The sequence below is a fragment of the Electrophorus electricus genome, chromosome 5 (assembly GCF_041902795.1).
Source record: "Electrophorus electricus isolate QZ-2024a chromosome 5, ASM4190279v1, whole genome shotgun sequence".
Classification (NCBI taxonomy): Eukaryota; Metazoa; Chordata; class Actinopteri; order Gymnotiformes; family Gymnotidae; genus Electrophorus; species Electrophorus electricus.
The window spans coordinates 9189612-9203903 of record NC_137501.1 but is presented as its reverse complement, the minus strand read 5'-3'; the positions used below and the strand labels follow the sequence as shown (position 1 = coordinate 9203903).

Here is a 14292-nt window from a genome sequence, read left to right as displayed (position 1 = left end):
TATATATTATCCACCTGCATGTTTTTATCCGCTAATTTCTTAAAATGCAAAGCAAAAATGTTCAAGCTTTTGGTCATTATCTTTTTAACACTAGCGACTTTAAATGTATGAAACGTCCCAGTTTTGGCACAATTATTTCTATATATTGATTTTGCCACACGATGTGAGAACTATTCTAATTAAATGAACGTTAATAGAGAGGAATCAATATGTTTACCAAGTTGAAGTAAGACAAATGACCTCTCCTGTCTCTAGACAACAAAGGCCAGAAGGGTGTATCACATTTTTGTGTCACTGAAGGAGTAGCTATGTTAACTACTGAGTGAGTGATACGACAAAGGCTTTCAGACTTCGTGTGGGACTTGACTACGTCAAACGTTCAGAGGCAAATTTTATAACCTAGTGTTGCTCTCTAGCCTAATTCTTTAAATGAGTGTGAGAAATCACATTCATTCAATCAAAAACATTTGCAACATTTCAATTATAAAACTCAGTGCAGGGTGCTAGAGTTTGCTAGCTTACTGCTACATATGTTAGCTAACGCTGCCAAACTTAGTTATGTTGTGGTAATGCTGCGATTACCAGAACGAGGAATGGATTGGGTTGCTACCTAGCTAGCTGATGATCTGTTACAGAAATGGACAGCTCAGTACAGACATCTAATGTAACCGATTCAAAGGTAAGTAAAGACAAATGAGTGATTAAGTGCGATATATCGTGGCATGACTGAAACCACACAAGCTATATGCCGTGTATTAGCTAGCCAGTTAGCGTCTTGTAATATATCTTGCTAATACGTTCGCTAACGTTACGTTGACTTATTTGTTGCTGTTAACTTTTTATGGTAACCCTAGTTATCTCGGTATCGCTTGTCTTGAAATATGTACAAATGAATAGATTTCTGAGGTTTGAAGTATAGCATAGCTAGCTATCTTAGCTACCTTGTCTAGCATTGTCGAGTAGCCTCACGCTAGCATTACATCATAATTCATGTTGGCTAGCTGGGTTAGCTAATCTAACTAGCTCGCTTGGGAACTTGTTGATTAGCTCATTTTATTGGTAATGTTAGCAGGATAGCTCACTAGCCATCATGCCTCCGTCGAGCTATCAAACGTTAGCTTAGCCAGCAAGCTAAATTAATTTCAGTAACTGGCCAGACAGACCGTTAAGATATGGACTTTAATGGAAGTGTTTGTTTTTTTCACATCAACACTAGTTGACTAGCATAACAAGTTAGAACAGTGCAACTGCTCAAATTCTTAGTGACTAACGTAATCCTGACTCGGAATTTGTGTCTCTTAGCTCACGCTGTGTGTGTGACTGTGAAGCCACCATGCCTTCAACGAAGGCGCTGAAGAACGCACAGTACATAGAACTGGGAGGTTACCAATACTGGCCCGTTCTGGTACCAAGGGGGATACGCCTGTACACCTATGAGCAGGTTCCGGGCTTCCTTAGGGAAAACCCATACATCACAGATGGGTATAGAGCATACCTGACCTCTAGACTATGTATTAAAAGGTGAGTAAACAGGGTTAAGGCTTTTCAGTGAAATTAGGGCAAAAAAAGGATTTAGGTATTTTATGCATTTGGTTGACAAGGTTTGACCTGGGCTAATAGTAATTGAGAGACTGTTCACATTTGATTAGATGAAATGTGGGGTAATGCTCAACTCTCATGAGTATTCTGATATTTTTGTGTTCTTTATAGTCTTTTTATCCTTTCCAACGAGACTGTGAACATCTGGAGTCATCTTCTAGGCTTTCTCCTGTTCTTCTTACTGGGGTTATACGACATGATAGCTGTGCTGCCTGTGATTGGAGCCACCAGAGAGGACTATGTTATCTACTCCATAGGCCTCTTCTGCTACCAGGTGTGCACTTGCTGCTTGTATTAAGCCATCACAGTGTATAATCTATTGTAGGAATATCAGCCTTAGTAGGTAACTACTTACTGAGTGAGTGTGAAAATGTTTTATCTTGGCACGAGTTTAACTACGATCAAGAGTAGATGGTGATTTTACTACAAAAAACCCTATCACTGTAACAAAAGAATCTGTTGGCCACTCACTCATTCACAGTTGAGAATTACTGCTTTTAGTTTCATTTTTGTGGCAAAGTACCAGGATATAAGCAGTTATTTTCAATTCATCACCTTTTAAAGTTAGCCACTCTAATGGTTGTAGGTGTTAATATGCCGTCATTCCGTTTTCGGTAGCTGCAGAAAGATGGAAAATAGCAGCCTCCTACTTTGGCAGTTACTCTCCAAAGCATACGGAGGTAGGATAGACACTCTGCTAATTCCCCGGACGTACACTTTTAACATGATGCCAAAGCACAGGGAGCAAAATACAGCTCCGCCACTGATACAGAGCTGAGGATACATGAGGCAGGCTGAAGCCGGAAACTCGTACAGCTGAAAGTTTTTACATTTGTGAGTAAGAACTGTAGGCGATCCTTAATTGACCCTCACTGCAGCGCACAACTGGGTGGGCGCATGTTTACAAACATGAAACCAGTCTATTAAATGTAGTCTTTTCTTTAGCTGGCAGCACGCAGCCAGTCTGCGGGCCCCATCTCACCGGCCCCTGGTTTGTTTCTAGGTGTGCATGCTGTGCTCGGTGGGCTATCATCTCTTCTGCTGCCACCGCTCTGAGAAGACCAGCCGGCGCTGGATGGCACTGGATTATGCTGGCATCTCCATTGGAACCTTGGGCTGCTATGTTCCAGGCATTTTCTATGCCTTTTACTGCAATAACGTATGTAATGGTCTCTGACGTGGCATGTGTGGTTGGGTCAGATGGCTGCGAAACGGTGGGCGTGGCCTACACACCATTTACCCAACAGAATGAGTCCAGAGTCCTTCACATAAAGAATAAGATGGACTAAACGGTGTGTAAAAGGATAAAATAAACAGAATATAAATATAGAAAATAAAATATATTAAAGGAATGCATTTTGAAGAATATTCAGTGGTTTTGAAAAAAAAAAAGTGAAAAACAAATTGGATCCACAGGAGAACAGAAGTGTTTTCTAGTCTAGATGTATAAGTGGCTTATGTTTGGTTATGTTGCATTCTCATAGCATCAACTGATGAAAAGGCTTGTTTTGACTTGTGATGGCCTCAGCTGTCAGAGACTTATCATTACAAATGCAAGCTCTCTAGCTGTTTAGAGTAAAGTGAACGTTGTAGGCTAGTTCTGTACCACGGCGAATCATGGGTGAAAATAGACATTGTAGCTTTCGGAAGTTCACACTTTTGAGAATTAAAATTTGACCAGTGTAATTATCTTTTGCAGATTATTCATGCATAAATTTAATATCTGGCTTAGCCATGTGATGCATGCCAAAAGCTTGAGATGCCACATTGAGCAAACCAATTGGCTACCACTTGGCCAGCCACTGTTCTCATTTGCATTTAAGTTCATCTTTTTTTTTTTTTCTTTTTTTTCCTGTTCAGACCCGCTCTCACCCCTGCCAAACTGCTGCCTGTCCTCACGGAAAACAATGGGGGTGGTGGTGCTTTGCTCTGCTATAGAGCTACACCACTAGCAAGGGTTAGTGTGAGGCTAGTGCTCTCAGCATTTAGGCTGATTCCGATTCAAGTGGAAGTAAACTGTCCCATGTGATTGACATGAAAAGATGAGTGTTTACAGTGCGCCTGTGGCATGTGTGTATGTATGTGTGTGGGGGGTGAGGTTCAGACAGGGGTAGATTAATTAGTTGGCCTGAGGAGCGTCGTCCCATGGTGGTCCAGCAGCAGATGGTCAGGCTGCTTTTGCTGTGGGCATATGCTACCTGTGAAACAGATACCGAACGAGCGGCCACCTATTACAAGGGAGAACACTTGAGCGTGAAACCGTGGGCGCCGTACTCGGATCCGGGGTGGGTTTCGAGAACAGCTTTTTCCTTTTGATATTTGCCCTTTTTCTGGTTTTATGACGTCCTACTAAACAGTAGTCATTTACTCGTTCAGCAGTGCGTGTAATGTTGCAGTAGTGCTAGCCGCAGCACAGCCTCTTCAGAGTTTCTCTCTCAAAAGTGCTGCTTGACTAAACATGTTTGGCAGAGGACAGAATGGTCTTTGTCTCAGGCGGACGATGAACGGAGCTTTCAGAGAAACTTGGATCCAGAACATTCTGAGCAGGCTGCGTGCTCCAGTCTCCCAACTCCCACTTGCTCTTTGCGGTGCGCCACGGCGATTGGCCATGTTGCTCTGCCCCCCCCCCCCCCCCCAACACACACACACACACACACACACACACACACACACACACACACACACACACACACACGCGCATGCATACATATTGGAAGTGCTGGCTTATTGTGCCCCAGAATGCGGCGGAAATCTGCTCCAGCCCAAAGCAGATGGCCACGTTCGTGGACCCACTCCGTCACTCCTGTTCCCCACCATATGACATTCACACGTGGGTGAGCCATCTCCACTCTCCCCCTGCCAAGTGTTTAGCTTTGCTTTTTGGGTGACTACTCAATCAGCCAAGTCCCCAAAGAGAAAGAGAGACTGTTTTCCCTCTCCCTATCACTTCTCACAGTCACTTTCTAGGTCCATCACACAAGGTAGTTTATTTAAGCAATGCTGTAGGCGCTTTGAGAATTGATTCCTTTGACCATTTCCATGGTATGTTTTTTTCCAAAGTTAGTCTCTCTTGCTTGTGGTCTATTGCAAATGATCATATGTGATGTAGAATTGAATTGTATTTCACACATATCCACTCGATGTGTGTGGTTGTCTTTTCCAGTACTGGCGACAGGTGTACCTCGTCATGGTCCTGGCCATGACCCTGGGACTCTTCTTCGCTCAGATACACCCTCATTACTTGACCAAGCAGTGGCAGAAGCTGCGCTCGGTCATCTTCTGCTCGGTGGCCGCCTACGGCTTGGTCCCCACTCTGCACTGGATCTGGCTCAGTGGTGGCTTCGGATCGGCCGTCGTACAGGTAACAGCAGAGCATCAGTCGCCGAGAACCTCCGAAATGGTCAACTACCATACAGGAGGTCAGCTATCTTCCAGGATCCAAGCAACCATGGCAAAATGACTTAAATATTTTTTAAAAAATCAAATGATGTTAAAAGTCTTGTTCTTAGGAGCTTAAATATTCTTTCCTGTTTAGTTTCCTGTTTGTTGGTTTGTATTTTCTGTTTTATTTATTGATTTACCTTATGTTTTTTTTTTAGGTCTTTGCTCCCAGAGTGCTGGTGATGTATTTGTTTGCTGCAGCTGCCTTTGTCTTCTATCTCTCCAAAGTTCCAGAACGCTACTTCCCAGGTAAAATTCTATAAGGCACAGGAGCTTTTGGTCTCTTCACTCTTTACTGATGATGTTTTTGTGATTTTTGTTAGGAAAGCTTTGTTTAGAAGGATTGTGTGTGTTAGCTCCCAGTCAGTGTTCCTTAACCATTTGTTTGGTTCCTGCAACATTCTTATGCATTAAAGATAATGTCAAGTGTTTCAATCACAAAAATACTTATAGTATGTGTGTGGATGAGCCACAAGGAATCACAGTTGAACATCAGTGTCTGCTAATGCTTTTCTGTGTTTGTTTTACCTGAAGGTCAGCTGAATTATGTGGGCTCCAGCCACCAGGTGTGGCACATCCTGGTGGTGCTGATGTTCTACTGGTGGCACCAGTCAGCCCTGTTCATCACCAGCTTCCGCCACACAAACCCCTGCCCCGACTACCCTCAGCATGCTTAGGGCTTCACCAATATGACCAGAGAATCGGCACGTGCGAGAACCACGTCATGACCGTGTCCCCATAAAATCAAGGGCCTTAATGTAACACATTGCCTTTCTGTGCTCAGAGAACATGCCCTCCCTTTACCCCGAGGGCAGTCTCTGCTCGTTCAGCCTGCTAATGCTGCTGATTAACGCAGGCTGTGTCCTTCACTATGAACGTCTGTAGTGAAGCCCAGATGTATTCACTTCAGTTATCGACCTTCTGATAAACACAGTCGTCTCGTCAGCCATTACTGGACTGAGTTTTTGTAAATGTTGGAAGCGCATGGCTATTTCGTTTGAAAATAGCTTAGCATCGAGGAATAGTGTTTTTAAGTTAGTATTGTTGGGACAGCACATTACTTGGATAGAGGTGGGACATAGCACTGATTGGGAAGTGTCAGAGCTTAACTAAGCAAAGGCAGGGACTTACAAGGTGGGGTCTCCTTTGGGTTTCTGCATTTCATGAATCAGACATGTGCAACTGTTGGCACCTCATGCTCCCAGTTCTCAGTGTGGGACAACGGCTACGAGCAGAGCAAGTACAGTTGGGGTGTCTTTTCTCAGTCAGGAGTGAAATTAGCCAGCCTGTACATTTGTAAAAGGTTTGTGCACTGTTTCAGGTTTTGAGTTTATGAATGACTGTATTGCTTTTGTATGTGCTTTACCTTGTCATAAGAGTTGTCGTACTCCACTAGTCTGACGTAGCTTGTTTAGGCAGAACGAAGGTGAATATTTATATAAAAGCACACATGTTTGAATTCACATTTGATGAATTTTCCTCTCGAAATAGTGAACTCTCATTCACAAATAACCAGGTAGTAGTTGGTACATCGGACAGTGACGTATGAAATCCAAAGATTTTGATACTGCATTGTCACTACAATAACATTCTGAATATGATTTAAGGCCACTGTGTCTTATGTTGGAGTGCTTATGAATTAACGTTAAATAATTTCAATCTTTGATGACAGTATAAATTACTTAATAGTTTAAGATTTGATCACTAAGTGCAATGCAAAATACAAAAAATGTTACAAACGCTTCCTTGTATCACTGAATGCTGTTACTAAACATTGCTCAAGTTTTAAAGTTTTGCCAAACTAAACAGGTTTATTGCTGTAGTACTTGTTTTACTTCTCTCCATCTTTCTTTGCTTGTTGAGGTATTGTCATGTTTTTGTAGCCATTATTTAATTCTGTGCAAAACGGAAGTGATGTTACTCAAATATTTATTTTCAGTGTTAATGTAATGGTGATGGTTAGACACTGCTGTTTTAGGTAACCTCATTACTGATGCCTCTTTTAATAATCAGCAAAGTTTTTTTCCCCCCTGGGATGTCATATTGAAAAATGGTTATGGTGTTTTATGAATTAACTGATTCAGGAAGAAAAATGAAAGTATTTGTTTTCCAAATATTGCTTTGGTGGTATGAATGATCATTTGAATCATTAATGGAATAAAACAAAGATCTTCAAAAAAAAGTCAATATTTTATTGCATTGTTATATAGCAATGTAGCAAGATAAAAGAAAAAATAGACAGTATGTATTGCAATGTTAAAAGTTAAATTGGTAAAAAGAAGCTTAAAAAAGTGGTTTAGTCAATGATAGTGTGCCAAGTGCTATAAAACAACATTTTTTCCAAATATACTGTAAATTGCCCTCCCCCCTGATTTCCAGTGAAGTTTGTATCCCATGGTGGTGCCTTATTTTTTTGCAGGTTCAATCCAAGGCCTTTCTCTGCAACAACAACAACAAAAAACGGAATAAATACATTCAAGTTGTTTCCCTTATTGAAGAGGGCCATCTATTCATGATTGTAGTTTCCTTTGAGTATTTTTGTGTATGGACATTACAGGAGGTATGTCCACATATTGACATTTTGAATATTGCGTTCAGATCAGTGTAGGTGTTCGCAATGTTGTACTTAAGGTTTAATGACATTGGCCACATGGCATAAGCTCAGTGTCAGAGTGAATCCCTTTTCACTTTAGGGGGAAAACCAGGGGTCAACACAGCTGTACGATCTCAGTTTATCAAATGCACTTAAAATGCTCTGCTATTCATAGAAAATGGTACATAAAAGAAGTATGGCAAAGGCCTACACTAAAATGGTGACTCAGAGGTGCCACAACAGTCATTCGTGTGAGGTACAGTGAAGCATGGTGGAGCATACCCATGTAAGGCAATATGGTGGGAAACTAACCTCGTAGATCATGCAGGAAGCAACAACCTACCGGGCACCACTGACAACGTGGCGGGCCACGATTGAGCACGCACTTAAATTTAGTACACTGCTAAATCTGGAATCTACTAAAGACAAAAAGGATAGCGTGTTGTCAGCTGTTTTCACTAATGTTTTCTCAGAGCATTTTGTGACGCAGCATAAAAGGCTTCTCAGCAATCGGGTAGACTAAAAATAATGCATAAAAAGCCTAAAAAATTATTTTTTTAAAAAGACATCCACACAGGTTCAAGTCAAGTTCAGGAAAAAGTGTTACTCCAATGTCAAGTTAGGTATTAAAATAGTTTCAAAGCTGTAAAAGTTTTTTTTTTTTTTTTTTTTTTTTTTTTTTTTTTTTTAAATCTAAAAGGCCTGTGATCTGTTGAGACACAGACTGAGATCACACCACAAAGCTGCCATCTGTTAGGTAAATTTCAAAAGGTCGCTTTGACTTTGCATAACGTAGCAGCATTTGCGCGAGTGCACTCTGTGTGTGACGGAAGAAGCGCTCATCACTGCTTTGAGGGGAATGGTGCGGCACCAAAGGGGTCGAGATCCATTTGCGGGGGTTGCTGAGTCCCACCTTGGATCACTAATTCAGTGAAGGGCACAGCCCCAAAGTCATCCATTTTGTTCCCGTCAAAAGTGGCATGTAGCGAACCAGTCCGTGATCTGCTACTGGCCGAGTGGAGGTCACTTTTGTTGTCCCCCAGACCCGGGAGCTGGCCGTGGCGTACGCCATCCTGCGGGTGAAAAGGCTTGGCACCGAAGGGATCCAGCAGGGGCTCTTCGGAAGACAGGGCCGTGCCCTTGTCCTTAACCTCACCCATCGGCGTGATGCTGATGTTCTCTTTGGAGGCACTGAGGAACTCGTTGCTACTCTGTGAGTCCCTCCTGCCTGCCTTTTTGTGGCGACGGGCGCGCTCAGGGGTGCGGAAGCTGGGCTTGTTGCTCTTCCTGCCGCTTGTGGGTGTGCTGTGGTGGCGCTTGCCGTTGGCACCGTTGGCCTCTTGCTTCGTGCGCCTCTGTCGGGATGAGAGCTTCTGGAGGCTGCGCTGCTTCGCTCGCTGTTGCTGGGGGCTTTGCGCCTCGTCGAACGACGCTTGGCTGAAGAGGTCTTCCTGGCTTCTGGAGGCGGGTCCTGCGTGGCTGGGCTGGAAGGGCGTGAAGCCAAACACGTCCACGCTGGCTGGGGAAACGGGGGGCGTCTGGCCCGAGGAAGGGTCACCACTCTTGCTGGACTTGGAGAGGTTCCTGCTGAAGGGGGCTTTGGTGAACACGTCAAACTCCTCTGTGGTGTTTTCCTGGCTTGCCTGCCTGAAGGGGGCCTGGGCAAATACATCTAGACTTTCTGGCACCGCTTTGGGCTGCCCGCTGCCGAAGGGCACGGCGCCAAAGACGTCGATGTTGCTTGCGCCAGGCAGGGCCGCGGCAGGCGGAGCAGGAGGGGTGATGACGCTGGCTCCAGCGTCGCCTCTGGCGGTTCTCTTGCCGACCGTCAGAGCTTCGTCACCTGGCAGCCTCCCTCTTGCCTTCCTCTGGTCGCATTCAGAGTCGGAGCTGTGCTTGTCCTCTTCTTCCTCGACCTCCTCCTCGGAGTCCATGAGCAGTGGCCTCTGGCCAAGGTTCTCTGGCTCGGTGTCTTCATGCTCGCTGTTCAGACCCTCGTCCTCCTCTACCTCCTCGTCCTCGCTGCTTTTGGGAGAAGGCGGATCTGACTCAAAGTCACTGTCCGACTCCTCCCCAGGTTTGCGAGGCTCTAGGCCAGGGGAGGTGCACTTTTTTGCAGGCTCATCCTCCTTGGCAGGTAGCTGGACATCCTCTTCCAGCACAGCTAGTCCAGCTGTGGCAGAAGGGGCCTCTGTATTTGATTGCTCCGTTGTGTGCACATCAGGTCCTGGCAGAAACAGAATATGAATGACAGTTGTTAGCATCATGTCCTGAGCTATACATCATGTGCAAAAGTGCAGATGTGCAGTGCACAAGTTGAACATCAACTGAATAGGTGCTACAATCACTTTATTATTCCATTTTAACCCAATTTAAACATTCCTCCAAATCAGAAAGGATCTCTACAGATGGGCCATGTTTTAATATGGGAAAGGGTTTAAGGCTCATGAAATGTGAAAGGAGGGGGGATATCTAAGGCTGAGGACGTGATTACTTGTTCTGTATTGTGTAACGATGCTTCTTATCCCTTGTAAACTGAGTGAAATGCTGTGGAATTTGCAAAAGCTGGATTACTGGACCGTGTGATTTGTATTTCCCTAGGTACAACCTTGATGGCATCTTGTTTTAAAGACAAACAAAGCCCAACAAATTGCAAACTAACAAAACAGAAGGCATAACGAAGGAGAATTATAGAACTCATATGGTCAAAAAGCTGCTCTTTTCCAGGAAAGCCTTTTCTGTCTTGGCCATGGGAAGAACTAAAGAATTAAGATTCCAGAAATAAGATCTGTATCACTCCAAGGAAAGCTATCCGGCCATGTAAAACATGGAAGCCTGTTCCCAAATCTGTCCGTCCATAGTACATTTCTAAAAACTCCATTGGAATATTAGAGTCAAGTATTTTGTGTACAGTAATCATAGTTTAGTTCTTCATTGCTGTTTATTTTATAGACAAAATGGAGGGTTCTATCTTCAACATAAATACACACACACATACATTGCTACTGAGCTATTGTGCTCCCCCGCACCAGCCCCCCCCCATCCTTAGTGTAGCTGGTCAGAGCTGTACCTCATGCTGTGCAGGCAGAGTGGCAAATCTGTTACCATCTAAACCCTCCAAACTGGCAAGACTACACAAAGGGTTAGCCAAACACTGTGCTATGAACGAGTATGCTTATAAAAAGGGAAGCTGGAAGGAGCAGGAGAGACTGGAAGAGAAAAATCACAGGCAGGAAAAAGTATTCTCAGAGTTTGCACTGAATCCAACCATATCCAGCTCTCTCACAGGTGGAACAACAGAACAACTTTAGTCATATGAGATTAAATGTAACATTAAAGGACTGGTTAAACCTGGAGGCAGTGATGGGAACAGTGGCTGTGCTGGGCACTCTGGCTGCCACATGTCCACCTAGCAGGCAACACTAGATGGGCCCCTGTCCCAGGTCAACAGATGCTCAACCGGCGGCTCGGTCCATGTTATAGGAAAATTAATTATGAATCACAAATCACAATGTCCTGCTGTTGTCTGCTGCAAACCACTACAATTTCATTACATCATGAAAGTTTTGGTTCATGTATCTGACCAGGTTATCAGTGCCTTTGCTTTGTTTTGAAAATGTTTAAATTTGGTCTAATCACCAATTCAGTTTATTATTAAATGTTGGATTCAGTTACCAAAATTACATATTTTTGTAGCTTTGTTTGGGGTGCACTGCAAGCTAACACCACCTACCTTAAGACTACGTTAATCAAGATCTAACAAGGGGATCAGTCCAGTGGTACACAAAACAACAAAAGACGACGAGTATTCCTGCTTAACTATGCTACTTGTTCACTGTGCTACACTACCACTTGTTTCTACACTAGTGCTCAAAAACAGTGGGATGGGTCCTGCATCTCATGCAAAAAGAAGGCCTACATGGTAAACCATTACCTGAAATGTCCTGCACCTCCATTTTTATTGATTTATTTTTACTTTTATTTTATGGCGTACACGTCAAATTCCAAAAGCTTTCAAAACTGCATTTAACTGATTCATAATCTTCTAGACACTTTAAAGTAAGATTGAACCTTTATGTTCTTGATATTACACATATAGACCAATATTGTTACATCAGGCATATCCACACAATTGGCTGAGCAGAACTAAAGATGTTCTCAAATCCAGTTTCGTTTTTTGGGCTAAGACATTAAATTCAGATGCTAAACATTATCTTTGGACTCGGGCAGGAGATAAAGACAGCCATGCTCATCACACTACGAGCATCTTGCTTGTGTGGTACAGAGGTTGAATCTGATTTTGGTAATCCCGCTTAATAGCAGCTCCGCTCCAATCGCAGGCCTCTAACAAAAATCAACAGAAATGTGTATCATTTTGCAATAAATTTTTATTTAGCATTAGCAGTTTGTGAAGGAACACATTCAGTTGTACATTATGATACATGAGAATTTACATTTCTGTCTCAAAGGAAGAGAACATTCTAAACAACTTCTCCAACTCCTGCTTTTGTATAAATATATGGAAAGGAGGTCACGGAAGAAGGCTGGACTTGTGCTGCTGATGGAGTTTAATCTCTGCTTGGCCCAACGTCCTAGGCAGCTTCCCAAAAGCATCACGGCACGTGAACTGAGAGATGGCAGAGTGAGTGTTCGCAGCCATGCTAACTCTACCGTCAGACAAATCATGGTGGCACTCCAACATTTTGAGGATCCTGATTGGTTACCACCACTCTGCACCAACTAACGTTCCAACCATCCTGCCATAATGTCACAAATGGCACCAAACTGTAAGAAAGTCCAGACAATCTGAACACTCCCTCCCCCTCCAAAGGACAGACTTAGCAGTTGGAGAATAGTGGCTATAATTAACCGAGCTAACATTATCAAACCTTCTACTCTTATTTCCAGTATAGACCAGTAGAACATGGAATAAACTGTATACACCCGTGATGAAGGGCTAGGCAACAGCTCTGAGGAGAGAGCTTTGCAAGGGAAGGACACGCACGCACGCACGCACGCACACGCACGCACGCACGCACACGCACGCACGTTCTGTAACTACATGAGTGCAGGTGCTTGGTACATGGCAGCCACGCACCGGTTTCGTTTCCACGTGCATGCATGATCATAGTGTCAAATGCGGCTCAGGTGTCTTTGTCAAACAAGTCGATGTTTTCACATTGACCTCATTTTAAAAAACAAAAACTTTTTTTTCACCAGTACCTTACTCAACCAAGATGTCTCTGAGAATGGCTGTCTTTATCAAATCTAAAATGATGCATGTAAACATTCCAGTAAAACAGGTACCAGGCGTGGTGCTGCTGGCGTTATGAGATGAATGGGAGAGAAGACTAGGAGTCCAGCACATGGACGCTAAACTCGATGGTCAACTTACCTTTGGCAAAAGAAAGTCTTAGTCATCAAGGTAAGCTGAGCCCTTAAGTGAACTCTTTCCAGTCCACACATCAGTGGGACTGTTCCCCAACACGGTTAGAATCTAGTCATACATTAGAGCAGGATTTCAGTGACCAATCCCCAGAAAGATTTAACCCGAAACTATGTCTGTGCTTAATCTATGTGTGGAAAACAAGCCATAAATATTTGTTCACAGACAAGGCGACGACTTATTAAAGCGTCATGTTCGAGCTGTTGGCTGTTTAGATAAATGAGAGCACGGCAATGAAATGTAGTGATGCGTCGCCCTCCTCCCCGCTTAAGAAAAGGAGGTCCATGCATTCTCAGACACAGCCTGGTTCCATGGCATATGCTAACAAGCGAATAAGAAAAACTAGCATAGGCTACATAGCAAAGCATCATATTTCAGTCGGGGGACGACGAAGACAAACAAACAAACAAACAAAAAAACAAAAAACAAACAAACAAACACCCCACACAGGAAAATGAGGACAGTGCATACTTAGTTCCTTTTGTAGATCTAACAGTCCTCTGATTGTGTATCTAAACTCACCCTAAGTTAATGAACCTGTTTATGTTCTCGAACGTTCCCTAAATTGGCAACTCAAAGTATTTTCACAGTAAAAAAAAAAAAAGGGCGTAACAGAAAGAAGGGAAAAAAAAAAAACAAACAAACCCCAAAACAGACAGATAGGGCTCAGTGAGAGAACCAAAGCCAGCTAACACTGGAGAGCATCTTGGGATTAACTATGAGAAACTGGCATTTTTACGACAAGTAAACACAGTGGCTATGAAGATCTCTGGAAGTATTTTATTAAGTGAGAACCATTAGCATGTACCTGAGAAATCCTGGCTTCTGCCTCAATCAACATGAAGTTAAAAAAAAACCACAAAAAACAAATAAAACCAGCTAATTGAGAGAAAAATATGTAGCTTCTGATATGAACAAAAATCAGTTTGTTCAAGAATTAAGACAATTCTTTCATGCCAAACTGACGCACTTTAGCACGTAGATGCCAAACTGAACGGGTCCAACATTTTGACTCCAAGCACAAATCCAGGCATTTTGGTGGCACTTTTGCCTTTTTATAAAGTTACTATATTATTCTTTTTGTCTAGCTTTAAAATTAGAGCAACTCTAATAAAAAAAAAGGCTGTCACCTCTATTGCGCTGTCTAAAAAAAGGCTCAAGTGAATTATCTACTGCTCCTAACCAAGCTCTAGGCTGCTTACAGGAGTCGGTA

The 14292-nt window shown here is 43.2% G+C and overlaps 2 protein-coding genes across 5 annotated transcripts in view; one reads left to right on the top strand and one right to left on the bottom strand.

The window, feature by feature from the left end:
* The first annotated feature begins 287 nt into the window (after nucleotides 1-287).
* On the top strand, nucleotides 288-7222 carry paqr3a (progestin and adipoQ receptor family member IIIa). 2 transcript variants are annotated; one of them, XM_027029677.3, is made up of 7 exons: nucleotides 288-679; nucleotides 1303-1521; nucleotides 1711-1873; nucleotides 2603-2758; nucleotides 4763-5018; nucleotides 5199-5289; nucleotides 5575-7222. In XM_027029677.3, the coding sequence occupies exons 2-7, from the start codon at nucleotides 1334-1336 to the stop codon at nucleotides 5780-5782; spliced, it is 1062 nt and encodes a 353-aa protein (XP_026885478.1). In that variant the 5' UTR covers nucleotides 288-679; nucleotides 1303-1333; the 3' UTR covers nucleotides 5783-7222. The 2 variants fall into 2 exon arrangements, with proteins under 2 accessions (XP_026885478.1, XP_026885487.1); XM_027029686.3 differs by having other exon boundaries at nucleotides 290-679; nucleotides 4763-4960.
* The window catches only part of bmp2k (BMP2 inducible kinase), a 33729-nt gene continuing 26648 nt past the window's right edge, over nucleotides 7212-14292 (bottom strand). For all 3 annotated transcript variants that reach the window (XM_027029713.3, XM_027029704.3, XM_027029695.3), the window contains exon 16: nucleotides 7212-9860. In XM_027029713.3, the coding sequence (XP_026885514.2) occupies nucleotides 8476-9860 (1385 nt within the window). In that variant the 3' untranslated portion in view covers nucleotides 7212-8475. The remainder of the gene's footprint in view (nucleotides 9861-14292) is intronic.